We start from the raw sequence: 22,253 nt of genomic DNA on the forward strand, positions 1-22,253 counted from the left end.
ATGTAGGAGCATGTGACTAGTGACACCACAAACCTCCTTCCAACAACTCCATTCTAGCATCTACCAGCAGTCAGTGTGCACAGTAACTAGTGAATGGGGGCGCGTGGAGTGTAGCAGTGCTGACAGGAGGTAACGCTGTGCTGTATGGGTCATATTACAGGACTGCTGTTCTCTTTGTTTCTGTGCAGTACTTTGCATTGCATACTTATATTCTATACATATTCCAGGGCCACAGACTATCATGTGCAATTAGAGCTTGTGTAATCACAGCAATGACATGTATTATACAGTGTCTGTCCTCTGTGTGTTATACTATAAATATATCATAATAAAATCATAAATACAGCATTTCAGCCGCTGTTGTGGTTCAGATTGTCAGCCGGGCACCAGGGATGACTGTGATGGAAATCTACGCCTTTCCACTTGTCACCGCTGGTTAACGATGGCTTCCTTTCCTGAGTACAGTAACAGCATTATGTAAATTGTTTCTTTCTCGCTCATATCATTGGGGGACAAAGGACCGTGGGTATAGCTGCTGCTGCCACTAGGAGGCGACACTAGGCTGAAAAGTGTTAGCTTCTCCTCTGCCGCTGTAACGTTGCATAAACATTACCCTACGTCGTGAGATTTCCCTACCTCGTAACTTCCGGTTGCACCGGAAATGACGTGAGGAGGCGTGCCGGAGTTGTGCCGATCTGCGCATGCGCAAAACGACGGTTTAGGGAGATCTCACAGCGGCGTTTTCTGCTGGACACCGGGACACTGTGCATGCGCCGGAGAGCCTCACCAGCCTTTAGAGTAGGGAAAAATTACAGCCCAGTGTGCAAGCGCGGCTAACTACAGAACATCCATCCGATCTCTGCACCTGCGCAGTGTGGGGGTAGGGAGATCCAATGGGCATTTTTTCTGTATAATAAATATATAGATCGGCACAACTCCGGCACGCCTCCTCACGTCATTTCCGGTGCGACCGGAAGTTACGAGGTAGGGAAATCATACGAAGTAGGGTAATGTAACGTTACACCGGCTATACCACCTCCAGCCTGGAGAGAGCATATCAGTTTTTAGCTTAGTGTTGTAGAAGGCAGACCTCTTTTCCCTTTTTAGGTATGGGAAACAGAGGCGCCTAGCCCCTCTGTCTACCCCGGGAGCTAGATTGGTGTCGGATTCCCTCTCCGCTTGACCTTCTCCAAGAAGCAAAAGTGGACCAGGGCAGTCCTGCTTCCCGCCAGCCAAAGGGTCACCTGGATCCGACGAGACCCCCCCCCCCCCACCACCATTCCAGTCTCCTGCCACTTCGGGTGCCAGCTGCTGAAGAGGTGACCCTGCTCGTACTCTGAGGAGGGGTGAAGAGAAGAGGATGAAGATGGGGTGAGTAGTCTGGATTGGGTGACTCAGATTTGGATATAGATCCGGAACAATCTTCCAAGGTTGCTTTCATGGTGGACAGCTTAGTTTCTGCTGTCCGTCCAGGTGCAGGATGAGTCCCCCTCCACGAGTCACCAGGGAGTGTCTTTTCTCAGTTCCAGCTAACTCCTAAAGCCTTCCCCTTGCATGACGACCTTTTGGTTGTCATTGCCAAGGTGTGGGACCATCCAGATCGTCACTTTACAACGTCCAATCGGCTTGATCTGCTTTCAGGGGCGGACTGACCATTCGGGCACTCGGGCGGTGGCTGCGGCAGGCAAAGATGAGCGCTTCCATTGTGGAAGCGCTCATGTCTATATTTATCTGTATCGCCATCCTTGCCCGTTCTTTTGATAGGCTGCAGGCACTATGCCTGCAGCCTATCGGAGGCCAGTGCAGGCAGCGCAATGATGTCATCGTGCCTCCTGAGCCGTACAGAGCGGGATACAGGCTGGAAGAGGCCTGGATCGCATCACTGAGTGTGTCCTCATGGCAGGAAGGGGGGTGGGTGCCCTATGGAGAAGGGAGGGGAGCACTATGGGGGCCCCTATATACTGGCACACTATGGGGGGCACTATGGAGAAGGTGGGGAGGGAGCACTATGGGGGCTCCTATATACTAGCGCACTATGGGGGGACACTATGGAGAAGGGGGGAAGGAGCACTATGTGAGCATCTATTGGGGGCCCTTATATACTGGCACATTATGGGGGCATCTATTGGGGGCCCCTATATACTGGCACATTATGGGGGTGCACTATGGAGAAGGGGGGAAGGAGCACTATGGGGCATCTAATGAGGGCCATATATACTGGCACATTATGGGGGAGCACTATGGAGAAGGGGGGAAGGATCACAATGGGGGCATCTACTGGGGGCCCTATATACTGGCAAATATTATGGGGGCTTCTACTGGGGGCCCTATATACTGGCACACATTATGGGGGTCACTATGGAGAAGTGTGGGGGAAAGGAGCCTTATGGAGGCATCTACTGGGGGCTCTATATACTTGCATGCATTATGGGGGGGCACTATGGAGAAGAACACTATGGGGGCCTGATATAGGGGCATTTATTACTGGCACCCATTTGGGTGCCACTATGGGGAAGGGGGGAGAGAAGCATTATGGGGGCATCTATGTGGGGCAATCTATAGGGGCATTTTATACTGGCACATTATGAAGGGCACTATGGGGACGGGGTGGTGCACTATGGGGGCATCTTCTGGGGGCACTATATAGAAGTATTTTATACTGGCACAAATTAACCTTAGCTCAACTGGGGGCACTAAGTGTTTTTTGTAGTGGCACACAGTATGGGTCATTTGATCACATGAGGGCATTCTAGGGACATTGGCTCTACTGGGGACACTAAGAGGAGTTTTTTTTGTTAGTTTTTTGTTTCTTTTACTGCCACACAGGGCATTTTTTTGTACTGGCGCACATTATAAGGGGGCTTTATTACAACTGGGGGACTATGGGAGCATTATTACTTCTGGGACACAATTAATGTTGGGGGGCACTGTAGGAGCACTATTACTACTAAGTGCACTCTGGCACAGAACTATTACTATTGCTGAGATTTTGGGGAGCACAATCACTGTGGTGGCAGTATCAGCTTAGCACAGTTATTTTTGGGGGACATTATGGTTACACTATTAGCTGGGTGCAGTTATTTTTTTTAGAGCATTGTGTTCTAATAATTATTGAAGGGGGAGCTATCTGTGTGTAACTAGTATTTTCAGAGGATTTATCTGTTTCTACAGTATAGTTTTGGGGGGCACAGTGTCTCAGTATTGGGGGTGCATGATGGGATGTTGAGAAGGTGGGAGGAAAAGTAGGAAACTAAGATGTCTGTCTGTCAAACTCTGCAGAGATGAGATGGCTGAAAGAAATCATCATGGCGGTCTGGTCTGAATGGAGAAGATGAAGAAAGAGAACATCTACATCAAAGGAGACGTCACTGGATGTAAGAGGTATGTGGAGCTGTATTAGGCTGCCTTCAGATATGCGTTAGTGATTCTGGCAGGCTGTTCCAGCTGAGAATGCCCGCTGTCCCCATTAACTATAATTAACTTTTATTTTGAACATAGTGAAGAGAAATTCTGTACCAAGTGTAGGTGATGTGGGTGGCGCGATATTTTGGGGGGGGGGGGGGGGCTGTGTGTGGATGTGGCTTCAGGGTGGGCAGGGACACAGGGGCCCCATAATCTCCTAATGCCTGGGGGCCCCTTGAGTTGTTAGTCCGCCCCTATCTGCTTTATCCCTTTCTGGCGGATTGGGTGGCTAAATGGTTCTCTCCTCCCAAAGTGGACCCTCCGGTAGCGTGCCTCGCCAAACAGACCGCCATTCCGGTGGCAGATGGCTCAGTCCTTCAGGATCCCACGGATCGCCGTATGGAGTTTTGGGCGAAGTCCATTTTTGCGGTAAGGCTATTTTCACACTAGCGTTCTGCTGTCCGCTCGTGAGCTCCGTTTGAAGGAGCTCACGAGCGGAGCAGAACGCTTCCGTCCAGCCCTGATGCAGTCTGAATGGATGCGGATCCGCTCAGACTGCATCAGTCTGGCGGCGTTCAGCCTCCGCTCCGCTCGCCTCCGCACGGCCAGGCGGACAGCTGAACGCTGCTTGCAGCATTTGGGTGTCCGCCTGGCCGTGCGGAGGCGTGCAGATCCGTCCAGACTTACAATGTAAGTCAATGGGAACGGATCCGCTTGAAGATGACACCATATGGCTCAATCTTCAAGCGGATCCGTCCCCCATTGACTTTACATTGAAAGTCTGAACGGATCCGCTCAGGCTACTCTCGCACTTAGAAATTTTTCTAAGTAATTAATGCAGACGGATCCGTACTGAACGGAGCCTCCGTCTGCATTAATATGATCGGATCCGTTCAGAACGGATCCGATCAAGCGCAAGTGTGAAAGTAGCCTAAGTGGCTCAGCGCTTCAGCCGATTTTCGCCTCCGCTTGGGTGGCTAAGGCGTTCTCGTAGTGGCACTCTGGTTAAACCAAGACTTGGCGGCCAACCTCCCGCTAACTGAGCTCCACTCCTTGGCTCTGCAGATCTCACAGGCGGGAAAATACCTCTGTGAGGCTTCCTTGGACGCGGGGGTGTACTTGTTGCCCGCTCATCGGCTCTCGCGGTAACCTTGAGGCGCGAACTTTGGCTTAAGGTTCGGGCAGCGGACTCTTTGTCAAAGCGTTCCCTTATCAGCTTTCCTTTTGCCAGCTCCCGATTATTCGGGGCCCGGCTAGATGAAATTATCTCCGAGGCTACGGGCGGTGAAAGTACCCACCAGGTGCACGTTCGCGCTAAGCAGACAAGTGCCTGGGCCCAGTCCTTTCGCCGCTTCTCTGGCGCGCGTCCGGTAGCAGGAGCCCCTCCCAGATCCTCCACGCAGGACCAGCGGAAGAAGCCATTCCTCAGGCCTCAACCAACCTGATGCCCACAGGCACAGTCTGCCCGTCCCTTGATCAGCAAGCAATCCACCTTTTGGGTGGGGGATCGCCTACTCCTTTTTCAGGTAGTGTGGCGGGCCCACATCTCAGACGTGTAGGCGCTCAAAATCGTAACCTTGGGTTACAAGATCGAGTTTGTGTCCCCTCCTCCACAATGTTTTTTTTCTCTCCCAACCACCCAGGGATCCAGGTCGGGCTGTCTCATTTTTTCCAGGCAATTCAATCCCTCCTCACACGGGGGGGGGTGATTTCCCAGTTCCTCGGACGGAGCAATTCTCTGGGTTTTATTCAAACCTGTTTGCCATCCCCAAGAAAGAAGGGTTAGGCCTCTTTCACACTACAGTATGTCCATTTCAGTGTTTTGCGGTCCGTTTTTCACTGATCCGTTGTTCCGTTTTTTTTGCTTCCGTTGTGGTTCCGTTGTTCCGTTCCGTTTTTCCTTATGGCATATACATTATACATTAATTACATAGAAAAAATTTGGCTGGGCATAACATTTTCAATAGATGGTTCAGAAAGAACGGAAACGGAAGACATACGGATGCATTTCCGTATGTGTTCCTTTTTTTTTGCGGACCCATTGACTTGAATGGAGCCACGGACCGTGATTTGCGGGCAATAATAGGACATGTTCTATCTTTCAACGGAACGGAAATACGGAAACGGAATGCATACGGAACACATTCAGTTTTTTTTTTTGCGGAACCATTGAAATGAATGGTTCCGTATACGGAACGCAAAAAACGGACCGCAAAACGGAAAAAAAAAAACGGTAGTGTGAAAGAGGCCTTAGTTTGCCCGTTTCTGGACCTCAAGTTGCTGAACCGGTTCCTCCGGGTTCAACACTTCAGAATGGAATCCCTTAACTCTGTGATTGCTTCACTGGACTGAGGCGAATTTCTCTCTTCTATAGACATTCGGGACGCGTACTTGCACGTCCCCATTGCCCCGACACATCAGCATTTCCTCCGCTTTGCAATGGGGCTCCACCACTATCTGTTAATTGCCCTTCCCTTTGGCCTGGCGACGGCACCGCGAGTCTCTACAAAAGTACTCGCCATCAGGCGCATTTCGGAGTTGGCAGCGCTTTCCTGTAAGGAGCCGTCCTTATTCTGCACCAAGACAAGGCAGTGCTCTGACCTATACCTTCTTTTCAGCTGAAGGTAGTCGCTGCCTTCCATGTCAACGAGGACATCGTTCTTCCGTCGTTCTGCCCCCTCTCCTTCACATCCTAGGGAGCGGCCTCTCCATCAGCTGGATGTGGTTAGAGCTCTCAGGATTTACTTATCTGTCTCAAAAAACTTTCCGCCATACGGACTCTGTTAATTATTCTGGAAGGTCCGCGCAAAGGTTTGGCGGCCTCCAAGGTGACGATTGCCAGGTGGATCCGTTTGGCAATTGCCGAGGCATACCGCTCCCGGGGCAAGGCACCGCTCCTCGGTATCACGGCCCACTTGGCCAGGGCGGTGGATGCGTCTTGGGCTCTCTTCCACCAAGCTTCAGCTTCACAGCTGTGCAAGGCGGCGACATGGTCATCCTTGCATGCGTTCACCAAGTTTTACCAGGTGCATACTTTTGCATCAGCGGATGCTGCGCTGGGCCGCAACGTCTTGCTGGCAGCGGTGTCTTAAGCTTCCATGAGGCAGTTTCCATAGGGGTGTGTTCTTCCCGCCCTGTGGACTGCTTTGAAACGTCCCACGGTCCTGTGTCCCCCAATGATACGAGTGAGCAAACGAGATTTTTTTGAACTGACCTGTAAAATCTCTTTCTTGCTTAGTTCATTGGGGGCCACAGCTCCCACCCATTATTATTCTATTTTTGCCGCAGGTGATGGCGGTTGGTTTGCCGGTAAGGTCCTCAGTTCAGTTCTGGTTCGGTCCTACTGACATTGGTTGGGTTATGGTTCCTTTCATGTGCGTTTTTTCTCCTACTCCTACTGCTTGGGCGCAAACTGATATGCTCTCTTCAGGCTGGAGGGGGTATAGTGGCAGAGGAGGAGCTAACACTTTTCAGCCTAGTGTCTCCTCCTAGTGGCAGCAGCAGCCATACCCTTGGTCCTGTGTCCCCCAATGAACTAAGCAAGAAAGAGATTTTACAGGCGAGTTCACAAAAATCTTTGCAGTCCCCATATCTTGTCATGGAGATCCGCTTTAAATCTGAATTCCTCTAGTCCAGTGATGGCTAACCTTGGCACTCCAGCTGTGGTAAAACTACAACTCCCAAGATGCCCCCCTTGCTTGGCTGCTCTCAGAATCTATAGAAATAAATGGAGCATGCTGGGAGTTGTAGTTTCACCACAGCTGGAGTGCCGAGGTTAGCCATCACTGCTCTAGTCTAATAAATGTTAAAGGGGTTCTCCAGGCATTATGAAAAATGCAAGCATTGCGGGGACCTGAGCGGCAAAAGTCGCAGCCTTTGCCCATGCAGCGGGGACAGGTAAGTATTAAAGAAAGCATCTTTCTTCCTCAAGGCTTGAATTGTTTTATAATGTCTGGAGAACCCCTTTAAGTACCCAGATAACTAGTGGTACATGGTGTTTGGGCACTTCCACACAACACCTAACCTAAATAAATAGTGCCGTTCAGTGCCCAGAAATATAGTAATATTCCGACACATATGATGAGATGTATACAGAGTAGTGTACAGTCATCATATACTGATGACAGTTCCATTACTCCTCCTCCGGTCCCCGTTGTACTGTCAGGGGATACGATTTACATACCTGATGTCCAGTAATGTTCCTTTGGTATTTTCCAATGAATTGGAAACCATTTATTTATTTTCAACATATTTATAGGTAAATCTGTAGGAGAACCACATATCATGTCAGCATGGGAGTTCAAGGACTTTGGAAGCTGCTTGAATGTTCTGGAAGACCTGTAAATCCAGAGACTCTGGAAGGGAAAATCCTTGCTGTTGGTATCCTTGTATTATAGCGACAAAAGTTTTTTATAAAAATTCCATTCACCAGTAATTGTAGGGTTTTTTCCAGTTTTTAGATACAGTACAGACCAAAAGTTTGGACACACCTTCTCATTCAAAGAGTTTTCTTTATTTTCATGACTATGGAAATTGTAGATTCACACTGAAGGCATCAAAACTATGAATTAACACATGTGGAATTATATACATAACAAAAGAGTGTGAAACAACTGAAAATGTCATATTCTAGGTTCTTCAAAGTAGCCGCCTTTTGCTTTGATTACTGCTTTGCACACTCTTGGCATTCTCTTGATGAGCTTCAAGAGGTAGTCACCTGAAATGGTCTTCCAACAGTCTTGAAGGAGTTCCCAGAGATGCTTAGCACTTGTTGGCGTTTTTGCCTTCACTCTGCGGTCCAGCTCACCCCAAACCATCTCGATTGGGTTCAGGTCCGGTGACTGTGGAGGCCAGGTCATCTGGCGCAGCACCCCATAATTCTCCTTCATGGTCAAATAGCCCTTACACAGCCTGGAGGTGTGTTTGGGCTCATTGTCCTGTTGAAAAATAAATGATGGTCCAACTAAATGCAAACCGGATGGAATAGCATGCCGCTGCAAGATGCTGTGGGTAGCCATGCTGGTTCAGTATGCCTTCAATTTTGAATAAATCCCCAACAGTGTCACCAGCAAAGCACCATCACACCTCCTCCTCCATGCTTCACAGTGGAAACCAGGCATGTAGAGTCCATCCGTTCACCTTTTCTGCGTCGCACAAAGACACGGTGGTTGGAACCAAAGATCTCAAATTTGGACTCATCAGACCAAAACACAGATTTCCACTGGTCTAATGTCCATTCCTTGTGTTCTTTAGCCCAAACAAGTCTCTTCTGATTGTTGCCTGTCCTTAGCAGTGGTTTCCTAGCAGATATTCTACCATGAAGGCCTGATTCACACAGTCTCCTCTTAACAGTTGTTCTAGAGATGTGTCTGCTGCTAGAACTCTGTGTGGCATTGACCTGGTCTCTAATCTGAGCTGCTGTTAACCTGCGATTTCTGAGGCTGGTGACTCGGATGAACTTATCCTCCGCAGCAGAGGCGACTCTTGGTCTTCCTTTCCTGGGGCGGTCCGCATGTGAGCCAGTTTCTTTGTAGTGCTTGATGGTTTTTGTGACTGCACTTGGGGACACTTTCAAAGTTTTCCCAATTTTTCAGACTGACTGACCTTCATTTCTTAAAGTAATGATGGCCACTCGTTTTTCTTTACTTAGCTGTTTTTTTCTTGCCATAATACAAATTCTAACAGTCTATTCAGTAGGACTATCAGCTGTGTATCCACCTGACTTCTCCACAACGCAACTGATGGTCGCAACCCCATTTATAAGGCAAGAAATTCCACTTATTAAACCTGACAGGGCACACCTGTGAAGTAAAAACCATTTCAGGTGACTACCTCTTGAAGCTCATCAAGAGAATGCCAAGAGTGTGCAAAGCAGTAATCAAAGCAAAAGGTGGCTACTTTGAAGAACCTAGAATATGACATATTTTCAGTTGTTTCACACTTTTTTGTTATGTATATAATTCCACATGTGTTAATTCATAGTTTTGATGCCTTCAGTGTGAATCTACAATTTTCATAGTCATGAAAATAAAGAAAACTCTTTGAATGAGAAGGTGTGTCCAAACTTTTGGTCTGTACTGTATATTTGGACTACGCTTAGGATAGGTCATCAATTATCATATTGGTGGGGGTCTGACATCCGGCACCCCGCTGATCAGCTGTTTCGGACTAGTGCCAGACACTATATAGTGGACAGCGGCTCTGTCGACTGTGTAGTTTTCGCCACTGGGATGTCAGACCCCCACCACTCTTATATTGATGACCTCTTCTAAGCACCAGTAAACCCTTTTGATAAGTTATTATGGTTTGCAAATGTTGTATTATTTCTAGTATGTTTTATTATTATTTATTTTAGTAGCATAATCATCAAGAAAACATACAATGTGAATGAAAGAAACAGAATATTGTAGGCAGAACGTTATTATGTTGTTCATATGCGATAATGCTTAGACCTCCTTCACACGACATTTCTTGAAAAAAAAAACAGCAGTTAAAAATTGCAAAATTATCTACTTTTAACGACCATTTTTCATCACTGTCATGTGAATGAGGACTAAGGAGATAAGAAGGAAGTAAAAACACTTGGTCTGTGTAGTTTCCCAGTATAAGTATGTATTTTGATGTCTTTCAATCTCAGTAGTTTGTGGAATGAATATACTGTTACTCATCCCTTGAATAAATTCACACCTGACAATAGACCTGGGAGGACGACGTCTCATTTCAGTAAATGGCATTTATTATGTAGAGAAAGTTAATACAAGACACTTACTAATGTATTGTGATTCTCCATATTGCTTCCTTTGCTGGCTTCATTCATTTTTTCATCACATTATGCACTTCTTTTTATCCAGTGGTTACAACAACCCTGCAGTCCAGCAGCGGTGGCCGCGCTTGCACACTATAGAAAAAAGCACTGGTGGCCAGGACTGTAGCACATAGAGGCAGACATGCGCAGCAGCTATCATCCGGGCCACCTCCTTTTTGCGCTGAAGCAGTGACTGTAAACCCTTGAAACAAGCAGTGTATTATTTTATGGAAAAATGAATCAAGCCAGCAAAGGAGGCAATGGGGAATCCAATACATTAGTAAGTGTCTTGCATTAACTTTGTGATGTGGAGCCCTTATCTCTGAACTTCTGACAACCCATAAACACTCATTTAAGACACTTACCAATTTGATAATAATTTAGCTATAATGAGGTGTATATGAGCTGTCAGGATTTCAGCGATAAGGGATACAGATCAAACCATCAGAGCAGCTCCCTGACAGATTCAATGTGAGACAGAAGGCAGTAGTCTATAGATGTAGGTGAAACTGAAAGCTGTAGAGGAAAAACTATTGAAAATGAATAAATTAACAATTGACAAAATTAATTTTAGCTCAAAATGCAATCATGAAAATTGCCCCCAAAGGTGTTTCTGTAGTTCAGATAGCTGGTTCTGCAAAGTGACATTGCTGAGTAATAAAGGGTGAATTACAAGGTATATTTCTTTTATTATATCAGATATATAAAAGGGAGAGAAGTCAGTAATGACCTTACTGTAAAGCTGCTAATACACATAAGATAAATATCAGCTGAGAAGGACAATTTTGACCATTTCAGCCAATATTTGTTTAGAAATCGATATATGTCTTCTGCAAATAATATGATCTGACAAGTTGGATGTTCTTCGGCTGAAAATTTAATTGTATTACATAATTGTCCGAATTGTTTACCACTTGGCACAAGCCTGATTTATTTTACTTTACTTTTTTTTAATAAGTAGTCCCTCCCTTTAGTTTGGCATGTTGGTGGATCATTTGTATGAAGGATACGATGGACAACTGATCGAACACATTCCAGCCAATACTTATCTTGTATCTAGAGGAGTAAGAGGGTTTCTGTGCCTTTTTACAGTCCCATTTGACCATATAATACGATACAATCTGTATACCCCAACTAGTGCATAATAAAGTTGGTGTATTTTGTGTGTCTTGCATAACTTCCCATAAATCCCCCAAAAAGTATCATTTTTGTCCAGATTCTGTTCACAGCTATTAGTGTATGATATAAAATGTCTGCTACTCTTCCATGTGTATTGTTAATTATATGCAATTACATGTAATATAAGTTGCAGAAGATGTAGTATTTCCATTAACAGTTTCTTAAGACATCAGCATTTGGTTGAATCAGGCAATAAAAGGAGCAAGAGACCGGCATGGAAATGCTCTTCAAAATGCTCATCTGCTCACTTTATTCCATCGGCTTTGTAAGCTGTTGTTCTTCAGAATACGTCCCATCTTTGTGTTTGATGGTGAAGCACCTCTGCTAAAGAAACAGACTCTTGTAAGTATCGTAGCTGAAGGACCACATCTGTACTCGGATGACTAGTCGTATTGAAAAAAAAGTTGTTTTTCTTTTTCCTATGTAAATGTAGGCAAGAAGAAGACAAAAGAAAGACACAGCGGCTAGTGAGGCCAAGAGAACAAATGAGAAGTTGCTGAAAACCTTTTTGAAGAGACAAGCTATTAAAGCTGCCTTGTCGGGGAGCAAACAGAGGTGTGTACCATACCAGATCTTTTAGGTCTAGTGGGTTTATTATGTATTAATGTGGATGCAAGTGAATAATTGTTACACCTTTTTGTAAAGAAATGAAGAGTTTCCAAGCCTCCCAAATGTACAGCGAAAGGAAGAGGAAGATATTTATACCTTACCCCCCTTGGAGGAAAATGAGAGAAATAGGTAAAGTGCAATAAATCCTAGTGATGTTCCCTAGACCTCCCCCATGTACAACTTTCAGTGACTGACAGCTATCTGACGTAAAGGCTATCTACATCTTTGGGGCATTTTTCTTATTATTACATTGTACTAATTTTGAGTTAAAATTGGTCTTTATTAAAAATGTGTAGTCCTTTTCCCTGCACAGCCTTGAGTTTATCTAATAGCAGGATCTGAATTTTCACTCTGTTCTGTCAGGCAGTTGAGCTGACGGGCTCCTTATCTCTGATATCTGATATTATAAACACTCATTATAGCTCAGTTCTTATCTTACCGATAACAATGTGGCTTAAATAAGTGTTTCTGACCTCTTAGTAATTTAGAGAGATGGGTTATTAGATGACCGGCACAAAGTGAAAGTAAAAATTCACACAGCTAGACAGTTTCAGAGATGAACCCAGAAATATCCCTATCTTCTCCCCTCTGGCCCCCTGCTGAGTCGCGCAGGGCAAAGGCATTTTAGGAGATCCGGTGACGTACTGGGATCTCCATAAGGAATGCTGGGAGGAGGCCTGTAAACGGCTAGGGCAGCGCTAAAACCTGCCCATCACAGCCGGTGACGTCACCGGCAACACTGCTAGGCGGAAGCCTCCATCTAATAGTGTTAAAAACATAAACGAACATCCCATGTCCTGTGCTATACAGTGCATGGCAAGCGAGAGTATCGGAGTATGAAATGCTCCGATGGTAATATCAGGGGAGCCGGAGGGGTGAACCGGGACAACCCCATTGAAAAAAAACGATTTTAGCCCAAAATGAGTAAAATGCAATCATACAAGGTGTATATATCCTTTAAATGAATAAATTACAGGTTTTACTGTATTTTCACACATAACTATATATATCAATTTGCTCATCTTCTCCTGTTCTATTGCATGGTGCATGCAGATTGCACTGCTTTTTGTGGTGAAAGGTCCTATTCAAAGGGTTATTCCCACCTCACACACTGCATATTCCCATGGTTTCTATTTTGAGCAATTGACAACTATAGACTGTGACTATAAAACAATTAAAATGTATTGTTCCTTAAAGGGGTTCTCCTGGCTTTTAATATAGATGACCCAACCTCAGGATAGGTCATCAATATTAGATCAGCGGGGTCTGACACCCACCACCCCTGCAGATCAGCTGTATGAAGGGAAGGCGCATGCCGTCTCCCATCTCTTTTCCTGCTCGCCATAGACATAGCAGCAGCGAGAAGGCAGACTGCGCGCGTCTTCACTTCATACAGCTGATCGCTGGGGGTGTCGGACTGATCCTGAGGATAGGTCATCAATATTGAGCCCACAGAACCCCTTTAAGTGCCAAGATACAGTAGTTTCACTGTCAGTAATAGCTCATGCACATATTAATTGGGTCCCAAACATGGCGCCCATAGCCTTCTATGCAAGAATGCGGATTAGTTGTGCATACGTTTTTGGCTAGGCTTCTTGTATTAAGTGGACAGAGGTTTGATTCAACTATGCCTTAGTTCTGTGTTTCTGGGAAATCTGGGTGACAACCAATATTACAGTTTCTACAAGAGTTGTCACCCAGCTTTCCAACACTGCTGACTATATGACCTTGCTTGCTATAGTGATAATGGAATGGAGGTATTTCAGAGCATTTCTAGGCAGATTGACCTTTCAGGACTTTGGGCAAATAGAGTGACCAACAGAAGCGTCTATAACTAAAACTGCAGATTAGAATTTCTGCCATATCCATTAGGGAGGAGGTACACCAGTCAGTCCTGTTATGTACAGATTGATCACTGAGTCGCTTGTTCAGCATCCGTTATCCTGAAACAAACCCTTATCCGTACGGCTATTAACAACCTTTATCTGCTACATATTAAAGACGTTTTAATGAAGATACATTTATCAGCTCTGGTCAGCACTTAATCACACTTGGACAACTTCTGTGGAGTGACGACGATATCTAGAAAATGAGAAAGTTGTGATCCAAACAACAATCGGGCCTGAATTTGGGCTGAAAAGAGCAGGATGCTTAGTTTACCTGCCCAGTCTGTAGTCCTACAATATGCAGATTTCCCTCAAGGCTGGAGAAAAATCATATATAGCTTTCATCCATTTATTTCTTGGACCAGAGTCCTTTCATTTTTTTGTGTGTGTGTTCTTCTTTAGTAATATCAAATAATTATATTCCTTTTATGCTGTTTGTTTTCTTTTGTTCTATTTTTTAGCTCCGAAGAGGAAGAAGAAAAGGAATGGGAAGAACGAATGACTCAAAAACGAATGCTTCAGGTTCTATTTACATATTGGAATGTTGTGCTCTTTATAGCGTTTTAGTCTGAATGGGCCAACTCCAATAACTAGTACCCAAATCTTATCTTGTAACAGACCCTCTGCTTTCCACACTCAGACTAGAGGCATCTACAGACATCACTGGGAGAGTAAAATTTTCTTACATTTCTCACTAATGTATTTTCCTTTAATATAGGATGAAATCTTGGCCAATTTTAATTCAGTGGACATAGACTCCGAAGAATTTACTAGCCTCCCTGCAGAGGTAAAGCATGAAATGCTGACTGACATGAAGGAGTTTGCAAAACGTAGAAGGACATTATATGAAGTTATGCCAGAGGTATGGACGCTAAATGCAATATTGATGTGCTGTAACACCAGTATACTAAACACTTGAAAGTCACAGATTTATAAATTTTAAGGGCTAAATTTGAATATGGTGAGAACGCTCTTATCCGCTTTAGGTAAGGAGAGTGAGGATCAGTTTCCCCAGGGTAGCATCTCTCTATCTATATCTACCTATGAGTGTATTTTTCTGGCTGTACACACTACATTGTGTCCCAACATAATTTTCCTTTCTCGCCCATATTCATTGGGGGACACAGAGACCTTGGGTATAGCTATGTCCTCTAGGAGGCGTTGACACTAGATAAAGCTGTTAGCTCCTCCCCTGGTAGCTATACCCCCTCCAGCCTGGAGAGAGAGCTTCAGTTTTTTCTAGTGTCAATAGGAGGCAAGACCTCCCTGCTCTGCAGGGATCTCCTGAAGATTTTATTTTTTTCCTTCCTTTTCAGATGGGACAACAGTGGTCGCCTCGCCTCCCTGTTCTCCCGGGGTCGAGTTGCGCCAGTGCCGATTCCGCACTGCTGCCTCCCCCACAGAAGACAAAGTGGACCAGGGCAGCCTCGCTCCCCTGCATCCCGCCAGCCAAGGGGTCACCTAGGTCCGCCGAAGAGAAGACCCTCCCGCCATACCAGACACCTGCCACTCCGGTGCCAGCTGCTGAGGAGGTGACCCTGCTGGAGAAGGTGACCTTGAGGTCCACTTAGGGAGGGTGAAGAGAAGAGGATGAGAGAGGTGAGTACATGGGACTAGGTGAGTATGAAGACATCTTGCCCCTCCCTCCATCTTTGAAAGTCTGGGTCGCCCTATGGTTAACGGCCAGGGGGCTTTACTCAACTATGACAAGACCCCTGAAAGAGAGCAGGGGTTAATCCGGCGGGCGCCATGCGACACGCGGTCCCCCTCTCACTTGCCCTCTAGGCCGACTGCTCGGCTCTTAGAGGGTTAATGTATCTTTTCCCCGAGGCACCTCCGGCAAAAGACTGGAGCCCAGTCCGTCTCGGGAGCAGGCGTCCACTTGCTGCAGTATCCTTCATTTTACTCTTTCGGGAGCAGGCGTCAAGCACGCAGCTCCGAAAGGGTTAATGCCCCTGGCCGTTCGCGGACATCTGACCCCTTGCGGTTGTCTCGCGCCGCGGGGCACTTACTTAACATGGACCTCCGGCTGTCACGATTTCGGCCGCGGGGTGAGTATCCCGGTCCTCCGGGCGCTGCTGCAAATTTAGGCCCCGGCTTCTCTTGGGGCCTATAGGCTTCCTCCCCCTGTTGTCATCCCGGCCGCGGTGCGGCTTCTCAGGCGGGATGTGTGTCGCGTTCCGCTCCGGGTCCCTCCACCCTCCGGCTGACTCAGTACAGAGGGGGAGGGTCCGGGGTGGCTGTGCATCGGAACTTTAGGCCCTGGTTTCGCGACCTGCTAGGCCGCGACTCAGAGGGGGATGGTGGCGGACCGGCGCGAATAATTCCCGCCTAGCTGCCGCTGCCCCGCCCCCATCAGCACCGCCCCTGGACCTAATGTCGTTATTGGTTAACCCTTTCCGGCCAGCCACTTCTGTTGGGCCAGCTCCGGATTATCAGGGGTTGGATGGCCTAGAAAAATTGCCTATTGCACTGTTAACTCCTTCCTGCCTCTTATCCACTTGAGGCTCGGCAGACCAGTTTTTAAAAAGTAAAAAAAAAAAAAAAAAAAAAAAATTAAATGAAGCTGGAAATAAATGTCTACCTCCATTCAGGCCCTACTCCACTCAGTCATGTCCACTCTGACTGTGCGGCACAAAAATGGGCCCGTGTCCTGCCCCGGACATGTGACGACCTCTCTTACCGTAGTTTCCCACTCCGCCCTCTGGGCCGTTTGGTTGATAATCCTCCACCTGCTTGGACCAGTGGAGGACCTCTGACAGTTCCCAACCCACCCTCAGGGGAAGCTTGGTTGATTCTTTTCCACCGGTGCAATGCAGTTGAGGACCGCTGCAATTACCAATCCACCCTCCGGGGTCATTGGTCATAATTCTCCACCTGTTCAATACAGCGGAGAGCCTCTGGAACTCCCATTCCACCCTCCGGGGTCGTTTGGATGATAATTCTCCACCTGTTCAATACAGTGGAGAGCCTCCGCAATTCCCAATTCACCCTCCGGGGTCGTTTGGTTGATAATTCTCCACCGGCTCAATACAGTGGAGAACCTCTGGATTCCCATTCCACCCTCCGGGGTCGTTTGGTTGATAATTCTCCGCCTGCTCAATACAGCGGAGAACCTCTGGAATTCCCATTCCACCCTCCAGGGTCGTTTGGTTGATAACTCTCCACCTTCGCAACTCACAGGAGGACAGCTGAAGTATTCCCGTAATTCTCCGCCTGCGCAATTCAGTTAAGGATCTCTGCGGGATCCCAATCTGTCCTCCGGGGCCGTTTGGTCGATATTCATCTACCTGAGCCATACTGTGGAGAACCTCTGGAATTCCCAATCCACCCCATGGGGTCGTTTGGTTGATAATTCCCCACCTGCGCGATTCCAGTGGGGGAAAAAAACTGGAAATTCCCAATCCACCCTCTAGGGTTGTTGGGTTGATAATTCTCCGCAGGTTCCTTTTGTATACAGGACCTCTGTTCCCAATCCACCCCCAGGTAGTTTGGTTGATAAGCCCCAACTGCGCAGTCCGCGACTGCTAGGGGCGATTTTCTAATGCGTATACCTGCGCGCAAGCGGACCACAGCAGGTCGTCTTCTCCTCGATATCTCCACACACCCTTCCTTCCTCCCAGGGTCACGCTCAGGTGCACCCTCTCTCACGGGAGTGCGTCCGCCCAAGGGAGGGGGGGTGAGGAGAATCACTGATTCGGGCCTTGACGTGAATCCGAATCAATCTCCTTAGGTTGCGTCTACGGTGGCCAGCAGCACTCGTCGTGGGCATTACCCCCTTCCTTAGGCGGTATAATTGCACTACTACGATCCGGTTTTCACCTTTATACTTTGTCCCCTGCCATAGGTGGACTAGGTACAATAACACTATTTTCAGTGCATTCCCCCTTCTGTAGGTGGCGGAATTGTACCTCCACTGGGTTCTGTACCTGCCATATTCATTAGCTCCTTCCATTGGTGGAGTGTTTCCATTCTCACTGGTTACAAGGGGTACTGTATCCATTACCTCCTTTCTCGGGTGCTAATTGCTCTCCCATAGGGTACAGGATTGCCATATGCACTAGTTTTCACCGTGGGTATTAACCCCCCTTCCTGGTGGGGTGTCTGCCTGTGGCACCAGTTTGGATACGGTCCGGCTGTCGCACTATCCTTCCTTAGGCGGAGTGTTGCGCGTCATTGTGCTTACTACTTGCCTTACTCTCTTTCGCTAGTGATCACTAGCGGGGGGAGTATCTGTACATCTTCAGGTTCTGCAATTCAACTGCGCCACGGCTCTAGGTGCCTGCGCTTATTTCATTGGGGGCGTGGCGACAGTCGGTACTTGACGGTGCTCGGTACGCTTACTCTAGTACTATATGAGTTCCGCCAGTACATACGGTGGCTATTCCTCATTGTGTTCCTTTGGAGCTGGGTTTGGGCAGGATTATAACTCCTGCCCAAAACCACTTGTGTACTAGAGACTCCCATCTCTATGGGTTTCCATTGTCCCAGTCGGTAACGGTATTGTCCGCATCGTAGTGGTGCGTACACCATTGCACATATATGGTTTACGTGCCAACAGGGCCAAGTGTTACACTGACTCCTTACTCTCTTCCACCATTCCTGATGTGGGAAGTGTTTGGGTTGGCACTCTGGTTTAGCTTTGCAGCCTGTTCAGCCTGTGCGGGTACTAGCGTTCGCAGTCGCTACAGTGGGGCATTCTAACAGGTAGGGGTTCTACCCTGACGCTTGCTGGGCAGTTGTTCCTGTTCAGCGCCCTTCCCGGGTAGAGCGTTTTAAAGTTAGCTCTCCTTCCCTGGGGCTGTATGGTACCGTGGCTTCTACCGGATTCCTCTACGGTATGGGGGTCCTGTGGTAGCCATTGCGTAATCTGGCTCCTCCTGTACGGCTCCTTCGTCAGTTGACGGATTCTTCTGTCTCCGTATTCGGTGGCGTACGCTGCATAGGCTCCTCTTTTGGCGGAGTATGGCATCCCTGCTTTCATCCGGTGGCTACTTCTGTATACTGCTGGTCTCGGATGGGAAACGGGCTTCGTCCTTCCCCCTTTCTCTTTCCGTTCTTCCTTCTCTGGCTCGGGGTTCACGGCCATTCCGCAAACCTTGGTGGTTCCTCTGTTGCTACTCCCCCTCATCTATGTGATGCAGGGTTTTTGGTTCTGTGGTTTTTTCTTTTCTTTCGGTCTCAGTTCCGGACCGACTGTTGGCCTGTGACGTTCCTGTATTCCTCCTTCTACAGGTGACTCCTACCGTTGGTCCTGGGCGCGCTACCGGTGTGTACCACTACCTCTCGATACTTGACTGGTGTCGGCATGTCTGTCCGATGTAGTCATGCCTTTTCGCTGCGCATTCCGTGACTAGACTATGAGACTCCCCACGCCAGGATGTGCGGGGGTGCTGTCGCGTCTGTTGATGGAGTTTTGTTCCTGGAATGGGACACCCCTTCTCTTCTTCCTCCTTGAGGCAGAGGTTTTTCTCTCTAATCTTGGTTTGGTTGTTTGCTTCCGTCAAGCAGTTTTGCTACACCGTCGATACACGGTCGCTAACGGAGTTCTTCCGTCAATGATTCTCATATCGTCACTACCTTTGACTATCCAATGTGTTGATTCCTGGCTTGCGGTTGGACATGCCTCATTCGGGCAGCTTCTCGGTCTCCCGTCAAACCTGGTCGGCTCGGGGGGACATTGGTGGACCACTTCCGTTTCCGTGGAGCGCTTCTCCTTAGCAGGGGTGGATCGGGGGTTTTTTGCTTGGGCTTTGGTTCTTGGCTGGATAGGTTCGGCACTGTGTGGCCTTCCAGCGTCCTCTGACCCACCCGGGGTCCTCAATTCCTTCCTACAGGGAATAGCCGTACGGTTCCTCCATGCCGTCCTCCTTTTACCGCCTGGGATCAGACCTTGGTCTTTTTAGCACTCCGGAATTCTCCCCTTGAACCTGTCCTGGTTCTGCCAGGGGTAGGAGCTTCCCTGGGGCCGTTCTTCCTTTCTCCCGACGGTGGTCTCTGATTTTCATCTCAATGAAGAATCTGGCCTTCCATCACTACGTACCTCCCCTTCCCACCCTAAGGAACAGGAGTTGGGTCATTTGGCCTTGTCAGGGCTCTGACTGTTTGTCAGCCTCCAGTTCCTTCCGGCGTCCGTGCTCGCCTTGGTTTTGTCTTCCGGAGGGTCCTCGCATAACATTGGCGGCCTCCAGGGTGTCAATTGCACGTCTGCATTTGTTTGAACTTCTGTCCCCGGGGCAGGGTTCCACCCTTCAGTGTTGCGGCTCCTTTCACCAGAGGGGTTAGCGCTCTTGGGCTCGGATGGTTCAAGGTTCAGCCGTGCAGTTGTGCGGGGCGGCTACTGCCCTCCTCCGCTCATTCACAATTATTGCCAGGTGCATACTTATGCATCGGCGGGCACCGCCTCTGGAAGCTTGGTCTTGCAGGCAGCAGTTTTCTGTTGCCTGCAGGGGCGCTGGCTCCATGGGTCTGTGTTTCTTTCCCCCCCCTTGCGGACTGCTCTTGGACGTCCCAAGGTCTCTGTGTCCCCCAATGAATATGGGCGAGAAAAGGAGATTTTTGTATAACTTACCAGTAAAATCTCTTTCTCGCTCTTCATTGGGGGACACAGCACCCACCCAGTATTATTGTTTGGTCACGGTTGTGGCAGTTGATGGTTTGAGCCCGTTGGGTCTTTTGCCATGGTTGGTGTTCCGTGTTTTTTTCTTAGCTTGCTTCTCCTACTGCTTCTCACAAACTGAAGCTCTCTCTCCAGGCTGGAGGGGGTATAGCTACCAGGGGAGGAGCTAACAGCTTTATCTAGTGTCAACGCCTCCTAGAGGACATAGCTATACCCAAGGTCTCTGTGTCCCCCAATGAAGAGCGAGAAAGAGATTTTACTGGTAAGTTATACAAAAATCTCCTTTTTGTAAGACATCAGAGAGGGGGACCTGAGGACACAGGGCCTAGGGGATAGTCGTGACTAATTACTTTGTCACAAAGCGCATTTATTTGTAAATAGCGGGTGCAATGACAAGGAAAAACGATTGTGCTGCCCCCCATCATTGAACCCCTTCAGATGCCTCGTGATGACGTCACCCCATCAGTCAGCAGATGACCGTGGTGGCCCCTTCTCACTCAAATGGATTTATTTATTTTATGCACTTGCTGTATTTTTCGCCCTATAAGACGCACCGGCCCATAAGACGCACCTAGGTTTTAGAGGAGGACAAAAAAAAATATAATATTTTTCATTACACCTCTGGTCAGACCACTAACTAGACCCCCAATGTTAATCAGACCTCAGCTGACAGCCCCAAAAAGACCCCCAATGTTAATAAGACCTCAGACCCCAATGTGAATGTTCCAAATCTGACCTCAGATAAGAGCCCTATGCCTCTCACCAGCCCCTGCAGCCTGTCTTCAGCCCCCATTGCTTCTCTCCAGCCCTCAGCAGCCTTATATCAGCCCCCATTGCCTCTCACCAGCCCCCAGCAGCCTCTCTTCAGCCCCCATTCCTTTTTTTATTAGCCCCCAGCAGCCTTATATAAGCCCCCATTGCCTGTCACCAGCCCCCAGCGGTTTTATATAAGCCCCCTTGCCTCTCACCAGCTCCCAGCCATGTTATATTTGCCCCCATCAGCCTCCTATTGAATAAAATAAAAAGCCCACTTACCTCTCCTGCTCCTGGATGCCGCCGCTCCTCACTGCCCACAATCTGCTTCCTCCTGCTGTCTGCTGTGCTGGTAACTGGCGCTCACAGCTAGAGTTGTTGCAATACCAACATTTTGATTCGGTTTCGATACCATAAAAAAGTATTGCGATACTCGATACCATTCGATACCACGCGAAAAAAATAAAACAAAAAAGCCACGCGCACTGCGCCACCAATGATAATTAACCCTTAATACAGGAGGCGGGTACTGGCAGAAGATCAGTGGCAGTTAACCACTCAGGTGCCACACTAGAGAAGCTGCTGTCTCCTCCCCATTGCTCCGATAGTAATTAGCATATGGAGCAGGACTGCAGGAGACGGTAATGGGGCACAGGCGCACAGCGGGCGAACGGAGCGGTGCCCAGGAATAATACTAAGTGCTGGGACATCTCTGGGCGCCGCTCTGTGTAGCCTGCTGCTTAAAGTCCGGACCCATAAAAAGTACTATCATTGGTGACGCAGTGCTCCCTCCCCTCCTCCGCTCCTCTCTCCCTATTGGTGGCAGCAGCAGCTCAGGGGGGAGGGAGAGACTGCTTCCTTCTCCCCCGTGCTGCTGAGGGAACCTGAGCACGCTGACAGCAGCGCGCTCATGTTCAGATACTAGACTGCGCAGAAGCGCAGGCCAGTATCGATAAAATTGAAATCGATACCGGGACAAAAGTATCGATTGGGTATCGAA

The 22,253-nt window shown here is 48.0% G+C and overlaps 1 protein-coding gene across 1 annotated transcript in view; it reads left to right on the forward strand.

The window, feature by feature from the left end:
• The first annotated feature begins 12 nt into the window (after positions 1-12).
• LOC122930893 (DNA excision repair protein ERCC-5 homolog) overlaps positions 13-22,253 on the forward strand; it is a 33,973-nt gene continuing 11,732 nt past the window's right edge. Inside the window, exons 1-7 of the mRNA XM_044284586.1 lie at positions 13-129; positions 7,661-7,782; positions 11,553-11,728; positions 11,820-11,941; positions 12,032-12,124; positions 14,343-14,403; positions 14,600-14,743. Coding sequence (XP_044140521.1) covers positions 7,695-7,782; positions 11,553-11,728; positions 11,820-11,941; positions 12,032-12,124; positions 14,343-14,403; positions 14,600-14,743 — 684 coding nt within the window. The 5' untranslated portion in view covers positions 13-129; positions 7,661-7,694. The remainder of the gene's footprint in view (positions 130-7,660; positions 7,783-11,552; positions 11,729-11,819; positions 11,942-12,031; positions 12,125-14,342; positions 14,404-14,599; positions 14,744-22,253) is intronic.

The sequence above is a fragment of the Bufo gargarizans genome, chromosome 3 (assembly GCF_014858855.1).
Source record: "Bufo gargarizans isolate SCDJY-AF-19 chromosome 3, ASM1485885v1, whole genome shotgun sequence".
Lineage (NCBI taxonomy): Eukaryota > Metazoa > Chordata > Amphibia > Anura > Bufonidae > Bufo > Bufo gargarizans.